Source organism: Lentinus tigrinus, assembly GCF_003813185.1.
Source record: "Lentinus tigrinus ALCF2SS1-7 unplaced genomic scaffold L226scaffold_30, whole genome shotgun sequence".
NCBI classification, from domain to species: domain Eukaryota; kingdom Fungi; phylum Basidiomycota; class Agaricomycetes; order Polyporales; family Polyporaceae; genus Lentinus; species Lentinus tigrinus.
Genome location: NW_027137939.1, coordinates 117,005 through 136,443, shown reverse-complemented (window position 1 = coordinate 136,443; position 19,439 = coordinate 117,005). Strand labels below are relative to the sequence as shown.

General features: G+C 55.9%; 9 protein-coding genes and 1 non-coding gene across 10 annotated transcripts; 7 read left to right on the top strand and 3 right to left on the bottom strand.

The window, feature by feature from the left end:
- Positions 1 to 130: 130 nt before the first annotated feature.
- Positions 131 to 2,721, top strand: L226DRAFT_538150 (cytochrome P450). Its single transcript, XM_067681435.1, has 12 exons — positions 131 to 337; positions 397 to 497; positions 560 to 651; positions 708 to 849; positions 903 to 1,075; positions 1,137 to 1,390; positions 1,449 to 1,515; positions 1,569 to 1,814; positions 1,878 to 2,111; positions 2,170 to 2,202; positions 2,263 to 2,291; positions 2,347 to 2,721. The coding sequence occupies exons 1-12, from the start codon at positions 199 to 201 to the stop codon at positions 2,490 to 2,492; spliced, it is 1,656 nt and encodes a 551-aa protein (XP_067531855.1). The 5' UTR covers positions 131 to 198; the 3' UTR covers positions 2,493 to 2,721.
- Positions 2,722 to 2,808: 87 nt separating this feature from the next.
- On the bottom strand, positions 2,809 to 6,701 carry L226DRAFT_615569 (alpha-glucosidase). Its single transcript, XM_067686794.1, has 9 exons — positions 6,139 to 6,701; positions 5,145 to 5,792; positions 5,014 to 5,091; positions 4,861 to 4,965; positions 4,623 to 4,797; positions 4,472 to 4,562; positions 4,186 to 4,416; positions 3,772 to 4,125; positions 2,809 to 3,713 (listed from the first exon to the last, which is right to left on the bottom strand). Exons 1-9 carry the CDS (start codon positions 6,365 to 6,367, stop codon positions 2,934 to 2,936), a joined length of 2,691 nt encoding a protein of 896 aa, XP_067531854.1. The 5' UTR covers positions 6,368 to 6,701; the 3' UTR covers positions 2,809 to 2,933.
- A 274-nt stretch (positions 6,702 to 6,975) lies between these two features.
- L226DRAFT_t219 lies at positions 6,976 to 7,058 on the top strand. Its single transcript has one exon. It is a non-coding gene; the product is annotated as a tRNA-Gln (tRNA).
- A 286-nt stretch (positions 7,059 to 7,344) lies between these two features.
- On the bottom strand, positions 7,345 to 10,559 carry L226DRAFT_562380 (kinase-like protein). Its single transcript, XM_067683501.1, has 9 exons — positions 9,995 to 10,559; positions 9,844 to 9,942; positions 9,342 to 9,791; positions 9,199 to 9,288; positions 8,791 to 9,135; positions 8,619 to 8,738; positions 8,492 to 8,562; positions 8,368 to 8,434; positions 7,345 to 8,315 (listed from the first exon to the last, which is right to left on the bottom strand). The coding sequence occupies exons 1-9, from the start codon at positions 10,085 to 10,087 to the stop codon at positions 7,614 to 7,616; spliced, it is 2,037 nt and encodes a 678-aa protein (XP_067531853.1). The 5' UTR covers positions 10,088 to 10,559; the 3' UTR covers positions 7,345 to 7,613.
- Positions 10,560 to 10,991: 432 nt separating this feature from the next.
- Positions 10,992 to 11,501, top strand: L226DRAFT_538146 (fungal hydrophobin; the record flags this gene model as incomplete). Its single annotated transcript, XM_067681434.1, has 3 exons — positions 10,992 to 11,166; positions 11,234 to 11,395; positions 11,460 to 11,501. The coding sequence occupies exons 1-3, from the start codon at positions 11,053 to 11,055 to the stop codon at positions 11,499 to 11,501; spliced, it is 318 nt and encodes a 105-aa protein (XP_067531852.1). The 5' UTR covers positions 10,992 to 11,052.
- Positions 11,502 to 11,773: 272 nt separating this feature from the next.
- Positions 11,774 to 12,717, bottom strand: L226DRAFT_538145 (uncharacterized protein). Its single transcript, XM_067681433.1, has one exon. It carries the CDS (start codon positions 12,336 to 12,338, stop codon positions 12,123 to 12,125), a length of 216 nt encoding a protein of 71 aa, XP_067531851.1. The 5' UTR covers positions 12,339 to 12,717; the 3' UTR covers positions 11,774 to 12,122.
- Positions 12,718 to 13,023: 306 nt separating this feature from the next.
- On the top strand, positions 13,024 to 14,852 carry L226DRAFT_205774 (uncharacterized protein). The gene is made up of 4 exons (XM_067672867.1): positions 13,024 to 13,269; positions 13,327 to 14,146; positions 14,211 to 14,632; positions 14,686 to 14,852. Exons 2-4 carry the CDS (start codon positions 13,330 to 13,332, stop codon positions 14,695 to 14,697), a joined length of 1,251 nt encoding a protein of 416 aa, XP_067531850.1. The 5' UTR covers positions 13,024 to 13,269; positions 13,327 to 13,329; the 3' UTR covers positions 14,698 to 14,852.
- Positions 14,853 to 15,561: 709 nt separating this feature from the next.
- Positions 15,562 to 16,616, top strand: L226DRAFT_468859 (NAD(P)-binding protein; the record flags this gene model as incomplete). The annotated part of the gene is made up of 3 exons (XM_067676163.1): positions 15,562 to 15,954; positions 16,008 to 16,128; positions 16,195 to 16,616. 3 exons carry the CDS (start codon positions 15,562 to 15,564, stop codon positions 16,614 to 16,616), a joined length of 936 nt encoding a protein of 311 aa, XP_067531849.1.
- Positions 16,617 to 16,976: 360 nt separating this feature from the next.
- Positions 16,977 to 17,747, top strand: L226DRAFT_205748 (uncharacterized protein). The gene is made up of 3 exons (XM_067672865.1): positions 16,977 to 17,485; positions 17,557 to 17,621; positions 17,678 to 17,747. Exons 1-3 carry the CDS (start codon positions 17,175 to 17,177, stop codon positions 17,692 to 17,694), a joined length of 393 nt encoding a protein of 130 aa, XP_067531848.1. The 5' UTR covers positions 16,977 to 17,174; the 3' UTR covers positions 17,695 to 17,747.
- Positions 17,748 to 17,926: 179 nt separating this feature from the next.
- On the top strand, positions 17,927 to 19,239 carry L226DRAFT_205767 (uncharacterized protein). The gene is made up of 3 exons (XM_067672866.1): positions 17,927 to 18,007; positions 18,077 to 18,849; positions 18,930 to 19,239. The coding sequence occupies exons 2-3, from the start codon at positions 18,230 to 18,232 to the stop codon at positions 19,123 to 19,125; spliced, it is 816 nt and encodes a 271-aa protein (XP_067531847.1). The 5' UTR covers positions 17,927 to 18,007; positions 18,077 to 18,229; the 3' UTR covers positions 19,126 to 19,239.
- The last annotated feature ends 200 nt before the right edge of the window (positions 19,240 to 19,439 follow it).

Sequence of the window (19,439 nt, the reverse complement as noted above, 5' to 3'; positions counted from 1 at the left end):
GGATCTTCAAATACATAGCTTGGGGAAAGATGGCTGTGCGGCGACGAATGCGCATTGCGATCCCATCGCGAACCGCAAGCCGCCGAAAGACGGAACGACGCGCCAATCACATCCTGTCTGCGAGGGTTATATTGTACCACACGTACTACGGAGCCGCGTCCCCCGCAACATTCCCCCACACATAGTAGGGCTCCCCCCATGATGTCGCTGATCACTCTGGGAGCCGTGTTCTGCGCCCTTATAGCCGTTGCGTTCTGGCGGCTCTTCCGCCAGTGCTTTACTCGGTCACCTTTAGATAAACTTCCCGGACCTCCACCTCGAGGGCTTTCCATCATCGGTGCGTTGGATGGTTAATAGGGAGTCCGGTCACTGATATCATTGTATGGATCACGGCAGGCAACCTGAAGGATTTAACTGACGCTGAAGCAGCCGGGAAACGAATGCAGTACTTAGCGGAAACGTACGGACCGGCATTAGTGATACCTGGAATTTTAGGCGTATGTTTCTGCCTTACCCTCTTACCTTCTGACGTTCTCGCTGATACTCGCCCTCCGACCAGGAACGGATGCTCCATCTGTATGATCCGAAAGCCTTGCATAGCGTCTTTATCAAGGATGTGGAGAACTTCCCGCACGATTTGAACCCTTCGAAGTGCGCATTCATCCGGTTTGCTTCGATAATGAACTAACCGTTGCTGTACTACGCAGCGATCTCCGCTTCCTACTTGGTCCCGGTCTACTCACGACAGAGGGCAGTCAGCATCGTCGTCAACGCAAGATCCTTAATCCTGTCTTCTCAGTTGCACATCTGCGCAACATGACGAACATCTTCTACGATATCGCACATAAGGTGTGGACCCCATATGCTCTCTAGCGTGAACTGCGATCTCAATTCGCCGCCAGCTCCGGCGAGCTCTCGAGACACGAGTCAGCCAGGACCCTGAAGAAGTCGACGTCAACGGGTGGATGGCTAGGACGACCCTGGAGATGCTCGGACAAGCCGGACTTGGTTATTCCTTTGACAACTTCGTTGATGACTCCACGGACGATTTCGGAGAAGCCATCAAAATGTTCTTGTGCGTCACGGTCTTGTCCTTTTCATCGCATCGAGTGTCTGCTGATACAGTGATACTGCAGTCCTTTGCTCACAACCCGCCTCCCACTGCTTGGCTTTTTGATTGCATGGATCTCGAACTATATATCGGAGCCCACTATCCGTTTTATCCTCCGTAGCATTCCTTATGCAGACCTTCAACGCATACTCGATATTGGGGACACGATGGCGAGACGCTCGCAAGAAATCATCGATGAGAAGAAGGCCGCTTTAGCCAAGGGGGATGAGGAACAGGTTCAACGAGTCGGGGAGGGGAAGGACATCATGAGCGTTCTTCGTGAGTCCATATCTCAATCTTCGCCTCATTTTACCCGTCCGACCCCGTCCGTCATAAGTGAGAGACAATATGTCCGCTTTAGATGCGGAGAAATTGAGCAACGAGGAGCTGGTCGCCCAAATGTCGTGCGTATTTCTTACTCTATTGATCCCCTCCGGATGTTCTCACTTCTTTTCAGGACCTTCATCCTTGCCGGAATGGATACGACATCGAACGCGCTTTCCCGTATCCTGCATATCCTCGCACAACATCCAACCGCACAAGACAAGCTTCGCGCCGAGATACGGGAGGCTCGAGGCTGTGGCAATTCCGTTGACGACGGGACCGACATATCCTACGACGATCTGGTCAAGCTGCCGTACCTCGACGCAGTCTGTCGCGAGACGCTGCGTCTGTACTCACCGGTACCTCTCCTACTCCGGCGGTAAGCTCATTATTCACGAATACGGGAGTTTACCGGTTGTTTGATACTTGCAATTGCTGTCAGAGCTGCCAAGGACATGGTTCTACCCTTGCAGTGGCCCGTGCGCGGCAAAGATGGCTCTCTGATGACGGAGGTCCTTGTCCCGGAAGGGACTCTCATCATCCCGTCTCTACAGGCGAGCAACTGCAATAAGGCGCTTTGGGGTGACGACGCGATGGAGTGGAAACCGGAGCGTTGGCTCGAGCAGCTCCCTGTTGAGCTCGAAGAGGTACGGATTCCCGGCGTGTACTCCCATTTGTAAGACGCATAAATTGTCCGCCTGGTCGGCCGTAGCTGCGCTGACCTCGTTTTCCAGGATGACGTTCTCTGGCGGCACCAGGTCGTGCATGTGAGTGTTAACACGTATTGAAAGCCCCGCGCAGTTGCTGAACTAGCTCTGTACTTGCAGCGGTTTCAAGTTCTCCCAGCTAGAAACGAGTAAGTCACCTGAGATCACACACGTCGAGGTATTTTCACACCGAGGAACTTGCAGAGGTCGTCCTATCAGTCCTAGTCGCCAAATTCAAGTTCGAGCTCACCGACAAGCCGATCGTATGGAAAACATCTGCAGTTACCTATCCGACCATGGGTAGCGAGAGCAGTAAGCCAGAAATGATCCTCAAGATGTCGCGCATCTAGACTAGTCACCAACCACGTTGCCAAGCCCACTCATACCCGTATACCCAACACCCACTCAGTTTCCGCGCTATCCGATAAGTACTTGTACGACGGACAACACTGTATAATCACCACTCACTACCCGCACTCGCTACTCGGCCCTTGTACTACCACCGGACACGACTCGTTATCGCTTCTTTTGTGTTAACCCACTTCCGAATCAGGAACCTGCCTTTCCACCGTTGCGGTCACCGCGCGTCATGGTTATCCTACATCACATGGCACTGTTAAGTCATGTAGGTCAAGCCCCGTCGCAATACCTGAAAGCTTCACAGCGGCAAGAGTTTAGGGTGGGCTGCCAGTGGCAAAACTCAACGACATCTTATTAGGGCATCTGGGAGTAGAATACTGACAAAAATTACAGCAGCAGTCAGGAGAAGTCGTGAAGTCAACCCAAGGTTTTCAGTCAAGCTCGACTGTGAAGCTCGACTTGAACGGAATGTCCAACGTCACGTCAAGCACGCCCGCCACGCCATCGAAAGCGACCTTATCCGCACCCACCGCCTTCCCATTCAGCTTCACACTCTTCGGCGCGCTCTTCGTGTTCGCAAAGCGCACGCGCGAGACGTTCACGCCCGTCGGGTACCCGAACGAGCCCTTGACAGTGAGCTTGCCGCCCTTATACGCGAAGCTCACCGTCGTGGTCTGCTTCTGCGTGACCGACACGCCATCATCGAGGTACAGCGCGCCGGATGCGGTTCCCTTCGTCGAGGGCGCAACGACGAGCTCGAAGTCAGTCTTGCGGAGCTCTGTCGTCGTCATCGTGCTGCTCGCGCGGAGCGGCAGAACGGCCCCGCCTTTGATACTGACGGGGATTGTCGTGAAGTTGACGTTCGTGAGCGTGGTCGCGCTTCCGCCCTGCGTGGCTACGAGCGTGTGGAAGTCGTAGAAGAGCTCGTTCGGATAGTAGACGTCGACGGAGGTGGAGTTCTCCTCGATGACGGGCGAGACGAGGACTGAGGGCCCGAAGAAAAACTGTGTGTCGATGGCGAAGGTGTTTGCGTCCTTCGGGAACTGGTACCAGAGTGGGCTAAGCACAGGCGTGCCGTCGAGCTTGGCCTGATGGAAGGACGTGTAGAGGTAGTCCATAAGGCGGTAACGAATATCCAGCGCGTTCTTCGCAGCCTGGGTGGTCGTCGGCCAGCGGTAGAACTCCTGGCTGATGGATGTGTCCGCGTTATGCTGGAGAAAGAGTCACGTTGAGTTCAACGACGCTCACGCATATAAGCAGAGGACTCACGTTACGCATGAAGGGGTAGAACGCGCCAAGCATGGCCCAACGCGCACACAGGGTCTCGGTCGTGTTCTCCGCGTAGCCGCAGATATCAGCACCGACCATGGGGACATGGTAGATGCCGGCCATGCCAAGGATGCCCGAGATAGATTGCTTATAGTGGCTCCATTCACTGAAGTTGTCCCCAAGCCACTTTCCAACGCGCGTGCCCGCACCTGCGAAGGTCGAGCGCGTGATGACGAGGGTACGCAGGCCGGGGCGGCGCGCGAGCATCGCGTTGTGCGTCGCCGTGGACATCATCGTTCCGTAGAGGTTGTGTGTGTCGTACTCGATTAGGCCGTTGGCGTGAATGGCGTCAGTCTGGATATCGCGCCAGAGTCAGTCATAGTCGGTCATGCGCGGTGACGAGACCATACTCACATAGGCGGTTTTGTCGGAGAGCGCGCCACTTCCGGCGAAGTTAGCGATCGCATACGGTGGCGACTGCACGTCATCGCCGCTATGGTCGACGCGTTTCACGTTACGTCGGGATGAGGAAGGCTGCTGGCCAAAGATGGGAGCATTTGGATCCGGAGGCGAGGATGTGCGCGCAGGCGGCAGGTCCTGTTCCCTCGCCTGCTCGAAGGGATCCGTGCACGGGTAATTGCAGAACTGAAGTATACAGTCAGAAGCCTTGTTTTCGGCTGGATGTGGGATTCGTGCGTACGCTCGATGGTTCATTCATGTCGATCCAAGCGCCATCAATATCAAGACCAGTGTCCGGGTCGTAGAAGAGCTTGAATTCGTTGTCCCAGAAGCTGCCGGGCACACCATGAGCACATGCCTCCGGGCGTGGCAATAGTAAACGGAGCGCTCACTCCTGAGTCTTCGAGTTAAACCAGTCGGGGAAGACGGTCACACCCGGCCACACAGCACCCAGGAACGGGCTGCTGCCATTCGCGGCCTTGAGCCAGATGTCAGCTGCTGTACCGCGGTCGAACGGGCCATAGCCTTCATCCGGTAGGTACCCAATGGCGGGGTCGGTCATGAGTACTGGGGTATTACTAGCCGTCAGTTGCCTGTCATCATGACAGAGACTCATGTTGGAGAACGTACCGAACTTTTGGTCGTGCGAGTGTAGATAGTCGACAATCTCTCGCATGCGGTTGAGAGGGAAGTAGTCGGGGTCCACGGTGAAGATGCGACGCTTGTACATGTAGTCTGAACACGCCGTCAGAACTAGAAAGACTCAGCAGAGTACGCACGCACCGATGTCTGTCCACATAGTCTCGAGTGGGATACCGGCAGCAGAGTAGTTGGTGATGACCTCCGAAACATCGATGTAGTCTGCAGGGCCAATCAGCTCGTTCCAACATGTGTATGAATGAGCTCATACGTACTCTGATAACCGAAACGGCACTGGTGGAGACCGAAGGACCAGTACGGCACCTCAGCCGGGAGTCCAACGACGTCCGCATACTGCCGCGCGACCTCAGTAGGGTCGCTCTCGCTCCCCGCCAGGAAGTAGAAGTCGAGCACTCCCCCAATGACGTTATACTCGAGCGTCGTCCCCGTGCCCTCCGTATCGTCAATCTTGATGTCCATCCCGTTTGAGTTGGCGAGGAACACGCCATGTGTGCCGGTCGTGCGGTGCTCGAAGTAGATCGGGTGGTTTCCGTACAAATTGTTGCCTTGCGGGACGCCGTATGCATCACGCGACCACATCGTCCGGGTGTAGTTGTGCGTCGGGAGGTGGAACGTGTCCGTGTGCTCGCCCAAGCCATAAATATTCGCATCCGCCGGGAGGTTCGTCTTGACGCGCAGGTACTGGGGCTCGAAGATGATCGGATGTGACGCGGTCGAGAAGAGGACCTCATGTGTTGAGGAACGGTAGATGGAGAAGGCGAAGGGTGACGTCGTGTAGTTAAACCGGATGTTAGAGGTGAGGGGCCCCGAGAGGAGGTCTGCCTTTGGGCGCGGCAGAACCAAGTCAGGGATCTCGTACCTCTTGTCGGCCGGGTCGGTGATCTTGACGTGTATGCGGTCCTCTGAGATGAATACACATCAGCATATACAGACCATGAAGGTAATAGCTAGCAACATGTCCAATCCTGGAGATCCGAGACACGGCCACGTGACTCGCGTCTCTGCCAGTGCATGAAGGACGCGTACCTCCCGAGCTTAACCCGAGGAAGAAACACGTTTCGTGAGCAATAGGTGGCCTTGCCTCGTATGTGCAAGCCATTTTAGTCATACTGATAAGGATCCTGACGTGAAAAATGCCATAGAGACAATGGAAGGGTGCAGCCTTTCGCCTGCTTGATCAGAAGCGACATGGCCGTGTAGTGCGCAGGCACCTGCCTGTCTGGAACCAACGCAGAAAGGACTACTCACTATTCTCATATGTGACCTGAAGCTTCAGCTTCTCGATGTCCTGACCAAACACGTTGCATGCCTTCCCGTCAAGCACCAGGTCCGCCGAAAGCGTGTGGCCCAGATTGATGACGTTCTTCGCCTTGTAGCCTGGACAAGCATCGAGGACCTTCGGGTCGGTGACGGTTGCGCTTGCCAGCGCCGCCAGCTGGCCAAGGAGCGCAAACTGGAGCGCCGCGCGGACGTACATGGCTGACGCAGAGCTCGGCGTTGAGGTGTAGCAGGGGGAAATATAAGCTCGCACCGAGGGACACCGTCTGAGACCTGGGCGTATTTATGAGCGGGTCGATGCAACTCGACCGCTTGAAGCTCGTGGTCGTCCCTGGCAAACGTGATCCTTGGACCGTCGCGGCGGGCTCGAGGGCCGCCTGTTGCGCTTCCACATGTCACTGGGTTGACGCGGGATGCTCACTTGACCAGCCGGCACGCCCATGTGATGATGTATGGCATGCTGTCAACTGATGGCCGCCTTTCCTGCGCACTATGATGTTGTTTCCTATGAACGAACTTGGTCTGCATATGCGTCTTCTGCAAGTCAGCATCGGCCACAAAGCGTCGAAAGCATCGCAGAAACCTGCACATACGAGCGTAAGTATCACTGGCGCAGTTACTTTTTGCTGATCAAGGCAGCAAAATTCTTCGCTGTATCCTGCATTGAGCCGCGAGCGTGAAGGATTGCTGACACCATCGGATGAGTGTCGTGAAGTTAGAATGATAGCAACGTGGTGACTTGGCGCGATGGGGGGCCGTGGTGGAGAACATTGACATAATAATTGCATTAATAAACACTTCGTCGAAGGTGCTATAGTGTAGTGGTTATCACTCGGGATTTTGACTCCTCCAATATTCCCGAAACCCAGGTTCGAACCCTGGTAGCACCTGCATGGGTAAATTTTTAACAGGCTTACAGAACAGACAAGGAGGATATGTGGGAACGTCGGATCCGAGGAGACATGGGTGGCCGGTTGTATCATTATTGCTGGATACTAGAGACGTACATTGACTTCCATCCCATCCCACTCGTACTGCTGCATGCAGTCGTCCGTCATCAAAGTGCAAAAGGTTGTGCACCTTAGGACGTCGTATGGCACACGATTCAGAGTATGTAATAATCATGATGTATAGTACAGTCTAAGTGATGGTACACGACGAATGCATACAGATACAGATGAGGATGTGCGGGGACGTATGAATCGTTGAGGGTATAAGCTTGTGGCTAGTGATGGTACACGTAAATAGGGCATAAAGATATTGCAGTGTTCAGAACTTCGGGACAAGACGGGATACAAATAAGAGAAACAAGTCATGTTCCAGAAGACTTCAATGGCCCGACTCAAGGCAGTGGTGGAGGAGATAGTTAGTGATATTCAAGGACGAGCGACGGTCCTCAGCAGGCGTATATTTGTTATTTTGCAATACTTTTGACGCAAGGGAACCTAAGCCAGGAGGTCAACCCGGCGTCGACGGTCGTCGCACCGGCGGACGGCCTTGACACCCCGGAGGGCCATGAGCGCGCGCCGGAAGAACGCAGGCTGCTTGTGCTGTGCAGCAGAAGTAGTTGTGTAAGGGGAAGTGGGAGAGGCGAGCGTCGGGATGTGGGCGTTTGTGCAGGAAGGCTTGTTCTCAAGGTCGACCGAGGAGAACTGGACCTCGTCGCTGTTGGAGTGGATGTAGTCGATAATATCATGAGGGATTGGGGAGACGATGATAGCGCCGATATCCCCTGAAGCGAGAGTTGGAGTGCGCGGGATGTCAGATGCGATTGGTGAGGGAAGGTAGACGTCTGACACGTCATTGTATGAGACCGCAGTGGCCGAAGTGGTTGCAGACCCACAGAGGGTAGGTGTGCCAGCGTAAGAGCGGGCAGGGGGTGCAAGGAAAGCAGGCGTGGGCGAGGGCGAGGGCGCCCATGAAGGAGCAGGGTTCGCGAACATAGCCGACAATGCAGGCGGGACCTCCCTCGTCTTGAACGTTGTAGCAGTCGGAGTGGATGCCGCCTTGGCCGCGCGCTTTTTACGGAGGGACTTCTTCGTGGGCACCTCAGTAGGGAGGCTCGGGGAGAAGTAGTCGTACCAGAAGTACGGGGCTTCCCCGGGTCCATAGGGAGTGCCGAACGACACCTCGTCAGCCCCATCGAACTAATGTATGCGTCAGTATCATGGTCGATGAGAGAAGATACCTTGTACTTACTGGGCTCAGGCCAGGAGTTGGCCGGAGGGGCACCGAAGGCTCGCGCTGGGCGAGCTTCTTCCAGTCACTATAAAGGGCGAGTTGGAGTCAGCTTAGCCACACGCGCCGAAGAGTTGCTACTTACACGTCCGCGAACCATGGATGAGCCTTGACCTGATCAAGGGTAGCCCGACGAGCCGGGTTCGGGTCGAGCATCTTACGCGAGGGATTAGCTCAGTACTGCAGTAGGAAGAAGGTGCGACAGTGCTCACCGTCAGGAGAAGATCATGCGCATCAGCGTCGATGTCCTCGTTGACACCGATGGGCTGAGTCTCCATCGCCTCCAAGACGGCGTAAACCTCACGGCGCTCACGCAGGATGCCGAACGGAAGCTATACGACATACGTGAGCACAAGCCTGTAAACGCATAACGAGAACACGTACCTTGTCATGCAGCATCTCGAAGATGACAGCCCCAACGCTGAACACATCCGCAGAGTACGAGTACGGGCCACCACGGCAGGTCTCTGGGGCCGCGTAGCCAAGCGTTCCGCAGCTGCGGTTCGTGAGGTCTGCAGTGCTCGCGTTGCTGGACTCGGCAGGCACGATGGAGCTGAGGCGCCACTCGTCCCGGATCGTCCACGGCTGCTGCTCAGCAGTCAAGCTGAAGGAGCGAGAGAGCCCGAAGTCACTGACGACGAGCTCGCCATTGCGCGTGAGGAGCAGGTTGCCCGGCTTGATGTCACGGTGGACGATGCGGCGCTTGTGGAGCTCCTCGATGGCGAGGACCTGCGCAGGAGCACGTCAACGAAGTGTTCTGATCATACTAAGAAGGTGATGAAGGATGCATACCAACTGAGCAGCAAGGTTCTTCGCGTCGGACGCGGTGAGCCCTCCATGTTTGTAAATCTTCTTCATCAGGTCTCCACCAGTGTAGAAATCCTACATGATGTTCGTTAGCAATGGTCAGACATCGGAGGAAAGTCTGGACATACCGTGACAAGGTACAAGTACTCCTTATCCTCAAAGCTCCCGCGGAGCTGGATGAACCACGAGCTACCCTCGAGCTGCTTCAGGATCGCCTGCTCCTGGAACGCGAACGCGAGCTGGTGCGGGTGGAGCGTCGCCTTAGCGATCATCTTCAGGCCGTAGAACCGGCCGTTGGGCTTGTACAGCGCGAGCGAGACCATGCCCTGCGCGCCCGCACCGACGAGCTGGAAGATCTGGAAGTCCTCCGCTGACAACTTGGGCATCTGCGGGGACGCCAGCGCGAGCAGGCGCGAGGCTGCAACGAGCTTGAACTCCGGGACGGGGAGGTACTTCGCGCTGACCGCGACGAGGGAGAGCGCCGAGGTGCGTCGGACGAGGGTGGTGCAAGTGGCAGTGGAGACCGCAAGAGGCGCACTTGCAGACAGCGGAGACAGCTGCTCGAGATGGCAGGCGATCTTCGAAATATTATGAAGAGGCTAGAGGAAGGAAGACTTAGGAGCTACTCACCATGTCCCCGCCGTCTCCGAACCACATCCGAACGTGAACATCCACTTCGGCCTGAGCATGCCTGCTCGCGTCAACGACGACTTGGACGGCCTCAATGATCTGCGGGTACACATCAGTCTCGAGTGTGGGATGAATAGGAGTAAGAACCAACCAGGTTGTCCATATACGACGCTGTGTCGACCGCAAGAGTTCCGCAGGGAGCAGCCTTGATGAAGAACCGAGCAATCTTGGAAAAGATAGTCATAGCTGTCACGTCTGGAGTGCAGAGCAGAGTCGAGTGTGCAGGACGTGCTGTGCAGACGCAGATGGTGGAGACAGAGAAACAGACTGAGATCTCCTGAGCACGACGATACACCCTCGACGAGTGGTCGAAATTGCAACGCGGAGGTGCATTTCAGGCAAGTCCGAGGCGGAGGTCTTCTATCCGCGCCATCGCGCTTCCTGCGTGTGCAGACACGTCGCCGGCGTCGTCGTACGTGACTATATGCGCCCTAAAGACGATGAGAGAGCGTTGAGAGGGACAGAAAGACGAGAGCATGGTGGTACGAGTCCAAGAAGGCGTCGTTGGCGCACAGTTGCCAGGAATGGACGAGCGGCATCCGGTCCGAAGTGCCGTACACTTGCATCGGGCTGGCGGCCCGGCCTCTTGTTGAACGGAACAGTTGCACCTCTACCGCCAACACCGAAGAGGACCATTATGGTGAGCATAATGTGGGGTAATTATGGCTCAATGGACAGAATCAGCATAGGTCGTAGACATATGCGCAAATGGACCCACAGGAGAATAATCGCAACTGGGACGGTTCTATGTGCATGGTCAATACCGACAAGGTCCCTCCCTGTGCTCGCACCTGGGTACAAGCTCGTGCATTCCACCAACATTGACAGCGCGGCGTCGAGCATGGAACAGCATCCAAGGAGGAAGCGACGTCGGCCTGCGACGAACAGCACCGCTAAGCGACATAATGAGCCCAACAGCCGACGCGCGCCCCGCCGACGCCCCCCGACGATCCGTCGGCTGGCCATACCCTCCTTCACTGGCAAAGCAAAGTGAAGGGCTACGCCAGCCAGCGCACGACGCACGGACCCCTCCTCCAGCGTATAAAAACCCACCGATCTGCAAACGAGGGTCAGCAGCACTCGACGCCTTCGCACTCACACACTCGCCTTTGCACTCTCTCTACTCTCCGCCCACACTCACTCGACACCATGTTCGCACGCCTCGCCGTCGTCTCCACCCTCTCCTTCGCCCTCCTTGCGGCCGCCGCTGACACCGGCAGCTGCAGCACCGGCCCCGTGCAGTGCTGCAACAGTGTTGAGAGTGTACGTCCATCTCTCCTCTCCCTTTGTCGAGTTTGAGCTGACATGTGGCATTACCATACACCGACAGTCGGACTCCGCCGCAGGCTCTGCGCTGCTCTCCGTCCTCGGGATCGACCTCAAGGGCGTGACCGCGCAGCTCGGGCTCGGGTGCTCGCCCATCTCTGCCGTCGGCCTCGGCAGCGGCAACGCGTGTGCGTCCCAGGCGGTGTGCTGCCAGAACAACAACGTCGTGAGTGTCCCTCTTGACATGTTTAGAGTTGGAAGGTTAAGACTAACTGGGGATCGTGATGCAGGGCGGCCTCGTCTCCATCGGCTGCGCGCCCGTCTCTCTTTAGGTCACGTAGTTTAGTCTCTACTAGTCGGAATGTTATCATTGCTTAATGCTTGAATGGTTTCGCTATCCCTTGTGTGTTCGTGCCTGATGCCCGTCGTTGATGATTACATTACATCTGCGCATAATAATCCAGTCAGTGGTATGCTCGACGATAGGGGAAGTGGCACGCACTCGTGACCGGTTTTGACATTCGCTATCTATGTGTCTTCATCTTCAATATCGCAAGCTGTCGAAGGCACCGCGCACACAAGTCGGCATATGATGGAAAACAGAACGGTAGATTCAACGAGCGTATACAAGGAGCGCGAGGTACAGTCTACGAGTCCATAGTCCATAGCGAGTGTCCGTGTCCTTCTGCCTTGCGGCAGCGTCTTCCTCCTATCCAGCAGGATCTCTTGGAGGGTTGCCAACTCGCGAGGTGCGAGGTTGACGGGGCGAAGCTGAGCCTGCGCGTGGTGCGGCCGCTCGAGCAGGCATGCGCTTCCGGCAACGCCGAAGTCATGGCGCAGTGCGAGAAGATGGTGGCGATCGCTTTGAGAGTGACGCGATGCAGCGCGAGGCCGGCTTGGTGGGTAGGTTGGTAGCGGCTCGGGGACTGGCCCAGGAGCCTATGCGAATACGTCTACAGCCCAAAGATCTTCTTCAGGCCGGACTTGGTCGTCTTCCGCTGCCCGGTGCGTCCGTTCGACGGACGAAGCACCTCCCGCGCGCCCTCGTACATGTGGTAGGTGTCGCGTGGCGACTGCGTGGACGCGAAGAGGGAGAATGCGTTCGGAGACGCGGGGCTGGTGGAGGCGAAGGTGTAGATGGAGATGGGGGTGTTCGCAGAGTAAGACATCGCGGTCGTAGTGCTCGAGGTCAGGATGTAGTAGATAGAGGATGTGCTGGAGAGCAACGAAGGAGGCTAGGTGAGGTCTCTGGATGTCGAGCAGATGCTAGGAGACTGGGCTGATGATAGGGACTTCATGTCGGTCTCGCGCTCGTTATATACCGTGTAGAGTTGCGCGGATTGCCTGAGAAGCGAGGATGCACGGATGGGCGTGGACGACAAGTAGCCATAGGCGAAGCGAGAGCATGTGCGCACACAGAAAGTTGCCTTGTCAGGAAAGTGTTTGCAGCAGAGCAAACACGAGCACACAGAAGCGTATAGAGACAGTCTGTTGCCAGGATACGAAGCACCCACAGACGCAGACGAGCCAGCATCCAGCGAGTCGACAATGAACGAGGAGAGAGAGGAGCACAGACGCCCGAGGGCACTTGTTTGGCTCCCGGCGCGGACAAACAAACCCACGTGGCTACTTGCCTGTCATCGTACTCTATGGACGACCGACTTGGACAGCAGGCGGATTCTGGAGATAGATTCTGTGCGAGTTCAGAGAGTGCATACTTAGATCAGTCGAAGACCGACGCACCCGCGTCGCACATGAAAGTACACGTGGCTATTCCGGGAATGGCAAGTTTAGCGCCATCCTTCCAAGCGAGTACGCCATTCCCTCGCGCTGGTGTCTCCGCGCCCTCAGGACCGGGATGTGCTGCGTCATGCAATTAGCACTCACAAGTCACTCACATCTATAATCTAAACGCCGCGCAAAAATTAAATCAAATGCAAGCGATCTGTGAGGATCTTCCGGCCGATCGTCATCTCGGGAGCCCCCCAGGAGACCCTTGCTTGTCCTCCGAGTCGACGTCTCCCCACCTCCTGCACCCTGCACCATTCGATTTCTCCTTTTATAACTGTGGTCACGCTCGAGCCCGCTGCAAGTCGCAAGGTGTGTCAGGCGGCAAATATAGTTGGCGATGTCCGATAGAGCTCACCCGTTGAGCAGATCATGCCCCCTTACATCCCCCCAGAAATCACAGACACCATCATCTCATCTGTAGCTCTCAACCCCTACTACCATGGCCTCAGACCGACTCGGTCCCACACACTCGCAATGTGCGCTCTCGTGTGTCGGACCTGGCTACCAAGGAGCCGGGCCAGACTGTTCGAAGATATTTGCATCCAAGATCAGCGCACCTACGACCTGCTCTTCGAGAGGGTTGTACGTTCGGAGACCATGAGCCCATATCTCGCCTTCGCCAAGAGCCTTCGCTTCCATTATGATGAAGAGGATCGTCTCAGCTTGGCCGCTCGCCTGTTCTTCGTCGAGTTTGCAGGAAAGCTCCCGGAATTGCGTACTTTGGAGTTCTGGAATATAGATCTCACTCATCAACGACCTTCGGTTAAGTGGCCTCTGCTGTTGTCACAGTTCCACTCCATCACATGCCTGACGCTCTGGGATTGTCAATTCTCTTCCTTCCACGATGTGCGACGTCTGCTCACTGCACTACCACTGCTCTCCACCTTTCACATCTGGCGGCTCACCTGCCCCATGGTTTCACAGGAAATGCACCTGCAGAAGACGCCCGGTCCTCGCACATTTTGGCCAGAGTTACAGGTCCTTTATATCGACGATGCCAAGAACCTGTCACGGCAATGCATGGGCATGTTTTTCAAGTGGATGACAGTAGCGCTGCGTGGCTCGGCCGTCAAAGTGCTGGACTGTATGTTTGCGCTGCCTTCTACTGCGTCATTGCGGGAAACCGTCCTTGCTTTCGTGGGTCGCGTTTGGTCATCAGTCACAGATCTTACTATCCAAATGTCCGGTATGTATGGTTCCGCATCGATCTTCACTTCCCGTTTTTGATGGGTCTTGTCCTTAATACCCAGACGGCCTGCCTCTGTCGGGGTTTGTTGCTCTTGAACGCTTATCATTCGACCTTGAACGTTATCAGGGCAATTGGGAGGGTGTGGCTTCAGTCCTGCAGGACGTCTCGTCAAGAACGATACGAGGTATCATGACGTTCGGCTATGTCGCTACCCGGAAGAGTCACTTCAACAGACGAACGTCGGCCCGCAACGATGCCAACTGCTTCGTCTTCGTTCATGACACACTTGAGGAACTCGACCGCGTCCTCTCGCGTGGGCCTTTCGGCAGTCTCAAGAAGGAGGTCGTGTTCGATGTAAATGTACTGGGCCATGAGGACTCTGAGGAAAAGCTTCAAGTCCACGCACACACCAGGAGATGCTTGCCCAAGCTGCACAAACGGAAGATCCTCAGCCTTTATATTAGTGGCCAACTACAACGTTTGGTGTGTAACTTTGCACATGTTCATCACGATCAGAGACTAATCCCCCAATACAGGACGTCGACTGAGAACACGAGGATGCGCTGCGTCTGACCCGGTCACAACTTCCCTCAACCGAATTCGAGGAGGGGTTCGACGGGTTCAGCGGATGCATCCGAATCGCTGTTCAGGTTCTAGGGCGGACAGGGAATTGCTCCCGTTGCTCCCGCCGATACCGGTATCACTGCGCCGACCAAGTATGAATGCAACATGACTTTCAAGCCCCTCTTCTAACCCGCGATGTATTCTGACCACTCTTCCACTTCTCATTCGAAAGCGCTCTTGCCTTGCAATGGTCATCGAATCCGATACCGAAACATTCGCCGCACATTCCGCCGTCACTGCGGGTGTGGCACGCCCTCGAGTCGGGCCTCCGTCCCAGTCTCTCGCAATCCTTGCTCTCGTCGATAATTACGGCACCGAGGTTCTCCGACTTCCGCGATCACGACCTCTACTATCCCTATATCCCCACCATATCTAAGCACTTTCGACCGCGCCCTCCGCGGACCCTCATCGCACCTGCTCAGCACGCCCGGATCGCTGCCGACCTCCAGCATACATGCTCTTGGTAGTCAAGGTGGATTACAGTAGGTCTCACATTCCTGACACGATGCTTTCTCTGAATTCAAATTCGAAGTGACATATGCCGATCGGGTCTTCAGCGTATCCCACAGAGGCCGTCCGACTCGTTTCCAATCCACTGTTTCACTCGACGCCTCTGCCGAGGAGCTTGCGCATACCCATGGCACGATCTGAAATGCGATGATTGACGACTAGCTCACTATATAAACCATCTCGTCGTTCTCGAGTGGCATCAATCCACACAGGCTCCTTCTCTCTATTCCCGGATGTCGTCTCGGCAGAACGTCGAAGGTACCAGAGTCTGGTTCAGTATGTACTCGAGTACAGGAATTGACACATCCGCACGAACGTTATTGACACGTTATGCAGTCACAGGCAGCTCGCAGGGACTAGGCAGGGCGCTCGTCGAGGAGGTACTCGAGGCCGGAGAACGTGCAGTAGCGACAGTTCGTCGACCGGAATCCCTCAGCGAGCTTTCCGAGCGATACTCTGTCTCACATCTTCTGGTTGTCCCTCTCGACGTGAACAATGAGGACCAGATTGCCAAAGCCTTCGCTGCGACAAAGGAGCACTTCGGACGCCTCGATGTCGTCGTCAACAACGCTGGCTACGGCATTCAGAGCGAGATTGAAGGCACGCCAGAGCACGAGGCGCGACGGATAGTCGAGACGCTCTTCTGGGGTCCTGTACACATCACGAAGGAGGTATGTATCGGCGTGCGGGTGCCCTTGCGGGATGCTGATTCATCGTCTTGTAGGCGATCAAGTTCCTGCGCGACGTCAACCCTCCCGGTCACGGTGGTCGGGTCCTGAACATCAGCTCCGCAGGCGGGTACATCGGGAACGCGACCCGTGCATACTACAATGCCGGGAAGTTCGGTATCTTCCCTGGTACCCCTGGCAGACTACTTCCAACTTGCTAACGCCGACGCCTGAACTCTGCAGCACTCGAGGGCTTCACCGAGTCCTTCACCAAGGAGATGCTCCCGGAATGGAACATCAAAGGCGTCATTATCGAGCCCGGCGGGTTCCGCACCGAGTGGGGCGGGTCGTCCATGCTGCGCCTGCCCATCCATCCGGCGTACGACAAGCCACACGCGCCGGGGGTGCGCTTCCGCGAGATGACAAAGACCCCGGTCTTCATTGGGGACCCGCACAAGGCGGCGCGCGCAATGATTCAGGTCGCGTCGATGCCCGACCCACCCCTGCGCGTGCAGCTAGGGACGGATGCGCTGGTGCTGGTGCGGAACAAGGCGCGGATGACACTGAGGGATAATGAGCGGTATGAAGAGTTGGCACACTCGACGAATGCGGATGGGGTGGATAAGGATCAGGTTATGACGAGGCTTGCAGAGGCTAGCAAATAGATGACTATGCAATGCTGTAATATGCATAGGATATATCGTCGAAACTTTCAAAATGACTGTGAGCCTGCACTAATGCTGGGAGGTAATTTCCAGTTGACGGATTCGAATGCTCGCTCTGGCAGCTTGCACGGCTGATCAGGCGCCTAGGTTCGTGCTTCCACACCACCACCATGCTTTTTTTCCCCTGATCTCTTGCCAATGTCGATCAGAACGCAGAAAACGGGCTTGCAAGATACGCATGTCCTCGCAACTTACATACTCCATGTTCAAAATAGCGATTCATCAGGCCGACTTCCCCGTGCAGTCACAAATTCACAAGTACAATGGAGCACTCCGCCGACACGAATAGCATACGTCTGCTGAATATCGGATCAACTCACAGATCTAATCAAGGTCACGCTGGGGCCCGCTTGTGACCTGGCTGCCCTTGCCAGGGGGAAATAGCGGGGCTGTGCACGAAACCTCCCGTGATCATGCCCAGGTCCCAGAACTGCCCTCGCGGCCAGCACAAGCCATCCTGCGCTGAACGCATCTTGACACTGAATCACCACCACACGCATGGAATCACAGGCCACGCTCGTCAACCCCACCGAGCTCCCCGACCGCTTCGCGAATACGGAGTTCGTTTTTGATCGCGACAGCCTGACGCACGCCGACCTGCGCCTCCGGGGAGGCTCCGCCGTCATGTACACGATCAGAACGCCAGGAAGGTCCGTCTCTCGCACGGAACTGTGCAAGGTAGAGGGTGCAGACCAGGTCTTGTTCGCGAACATCCAGAGGAACGAGCTGCTCCCAGACACGATTACCTTCCTCGGCAGTGCGCCGATGAAAACGAAGAGGTGGATCAAGCACAAGACCTTCACCGCATCGTGCGTCTCTATTTCTTCTCAAGCATTGCGCGTGGCGTTTGCAATGTAGAGTTGACGCGTTCTGTCCGCAGCGTCCCAAGTTTTGGAGATAGAACGTACGTTTGGAAGCCGACCAGTCTTCGAGAGATCGCGGTCAGTACGCGTCTTTTCAGATCCTCTTCTTTTCTCCCGGGTGCTGAAAACTATCATCAGCTCTACGATCAGCATAACCCGCTTACTCCTGTTGCGTGGCACCGGACGGCATATCGGCACAACATCGATGGGGTCGAAGTAGTTGAGATGCCAACTCTCTCCTTACAACCCGAGGTCGAGAGCATTGCACATTTCGTTCTCGCATCCTTGATCATTGTCGAGCAGAAGTACCGTATGCGCAGTCAGCATTCGGGTATGCGCCCAGCAGGGTATGCAGGCGCTCTGGCATATTAACATGCTGTGCGAGTCTGGTGCTCATATACATCACTCTTACACCTCTATCTCGAGTGCTGTCCGGCCATGCTAGATCCGGCTCGAAGCAAGCTCGAGGTGAGATAACCGGTGTGTGGCGCTCCTCGCTGATTTGACGGTTGAATGGGAATGCTCACGCGTCTACAGGCACACAGGTACTGTCAGTACTGACTGACAGATCCCTAGTACACACACCGCAGCCTCGGGTCAAGGCTGTGCACACTGCGCAGATATCATCGACTTGGTTCTTCTTACGCTTCCCCATCTCTCATCCTACCCCACCATATCCACAGCTCTACGATGCTATTGCAAGGAGGAAGCGCTTTACGCCTTCCGCAGACCGATGACGCCATCCTCGAGGCCAATTTGGGAGACGTGTTGCTCTTCCTCCACGACGCAGCTCATCCGCAGAAAACTGTAGTTGCGTCTGCCTACACACACAATGTCTACTACACGCTCTTCACCGATGCTGGAGGGTCGCATACCCAAATCATGAAGGGGGCCGTAGACGCTGTCGCCGAAGCGTGTGCTGAAGATGCATCACACCTCGCTACTTTGTCAACTGCACGCAAACACAGATTGTGGAACCTGAGCCCTTCTAATCTCACCCGGCCTCTCACGCGGGGCGCCATGACCCTGTTCCGACGCTCTTCGCAAACCCCGCACGTCGGGAATGAGAAGAACCCCTGCTCGGACGCGGTGTGCGGGAACAGCACGACGTCTCCGGACTGCGCATCTGTGTTCGCAGAGCAGAGCCTGCTGGTTAAGGACGAAGATGCGGGGAAAGAAGAGAAGGAGAAGGGTCTTGAGAATTGGTCGCTCACGAATGACGTTGCGCGTGAGCAGGAGGTGCTGCTGGTGGCGTATGGAAAGGGTGCGCCGCCGTACGTGAAGGACTGCCTGAGAATAGAGAAGCATTCGTGAGTGACACTTCTATCCGTCTACTAATTAACCAGAATCTGGAAGAGTCGAGTGCTCACCTATCATGTACCTTGCACAGTATCACCCTGTCCATGCCAGACGCGCGATACGAGCTGAGCATCGACGATACGAACACACCTGCGGTGAGTCCTCCCCGCCGTGGTTGTGATTCGTGTGCACTCAGTCGACCGATCGCTTGCAGATGTTCTCAGTGGACACGACGTCCGGTAAGCCGAGCAAAGTCGTCTGGTCGCGCGCATCCGGGACGAAGATGATAGGAGGAGAGCTGCAGACCGTCTTCCCGGCAGCTCTGATCTTCTACCCCGAAGCTAGGAGGTGCCTCGATACAGTGATCATCGGGCTCGTGGCCTGGCAGCAGAAGATGCTATCGGTGAATGCGGATGCGGCCCTGTAGAGCTGCTCACTTGCTCCGTTAACCGCGAACCTTGTAATGTGTGTATGCCAGTTGCCAGAATCTTACGAGCTTATGATGAGGCTCATGGCCCGTTGGTGTGCAGTGAGTTGCGCTCAAAAGCTGCGCTTTGTGTGCTGAAGCTCGCGCTCTCGGATGGCGGCGGCGGGCGCGTTG

Bases quoted from the DNA above. Each gene is read 5' to 3' on its own strand.
- L226DRAFT_615569 (XM_067686794.1), bottom strand. From the start codon at position 6,367: ATGTACGTCCGCGCGGCGCTCCAGTTTGCGCTCCTTGGCCAGCTGGCG. The intron at 4,798-4,860 runs GTACGTTCTCCA...GTAATACCCCAG, and splicing joins CTCGCACGACCAAAAGTTCG to TACTCATGACCGACCCCGCC. The intron at 3,714-3,771 runs GTGAGTCCTCTG...CTCTTTCTCCAG, and splicing joins TCTACCCCTTCATGCGTAAC to CATAACGCGGACACATCCAT.
- L226DRAFT_538150 (XM_067681435.1), top strand. From the start codon at position 199: ATGATGTCGCTGATCACTCTGGGAGCCGTGTTCTGCGCCCTTATAGCC. The intron at 498-559 runs GTATGTTTCTGC...CCCTCCGACCAG, and splicing joins TGATACCTGGAATTTTAGGC to GAACGGATGCTCCATCTGTA. The intron at 1,516-1,568 runs GTGCGTATTTCT...ACTTCTTTTCAG, and splicing joins GAGCTGGTCGCCCAAATGTC to GACCTTCATCCTTGCCGGAA.
- L226DRAFT_205748 (XM_067672865.1), top strand. From the start codon at position 17,175: ATGGAATCACAGGCCACGCTCGTCAACCCCACCGAGCTCCCCGACCGC. The intron at 17,486-17,556 runs GTGCGTCTCTAT...TTCTGTCCGCAG, and splicing joins CACAAGACCTTCACCGCATC to CGTCCCAAGTTTTGGAGATA.
- L226DRAFT_205774 (XM_067672867.1), top strand. From the start codon at position 13,330: ATGCCCCCTTACATCCCCCCAGAAATCACAGACACCATCATCTCATCT. The intron at 14,147-14,210 runs GTATGTATGGTT...CTTAATACCCAG, and splicing joins TCTTACTATCCAAATGTCCG to ACGGCCTGCCTCTGTCGGGG.
- L226DRAFT_562380 (XM_067683501.1), bottom strand. From the start codon at position 10,087: ATGACTATCTTTTCCAAGATTGCTCGGTTCTTCATCAAGGCTGCTCCC. The intron at 9,136-9,198 runs GTATGCATCCTT...GCTCCTGCGCAG, and splicing joins AGAACCTTGCTGCTCAGTTG to GTCCTCGCCATCGAGGAGCT. The intron at 8,435-8,491 runs GTAAGTAGCAAC...CGCCCTTTATAG, and splicing joins CATCCATGGTTCGCGGACGT to TGACTGGAAGAAGCTCGCCC.
- L226DRAFT_205767 (XM_067672866.1), top strand. From the start codon at position 18,230: ATGCTATTGCAAGGAGGAAGCGCTTTACGCCTTCCGCAGACCGATGAC. The intron at 18,850-18,929 runs GTGAGTGACACT...TACCTTGCACAG, and splicing joins CTGAGAATAGAGAAGCATTC to TATCACCCTGTCCATGCCAG.
- L226DRAFT_538145 (XM_067681433.1), bottom strand. From the start codon at position 12,338: ATGTCTTACTCTGCGAACACCCCCATCTCCATCTACACCTTCGCCTCC.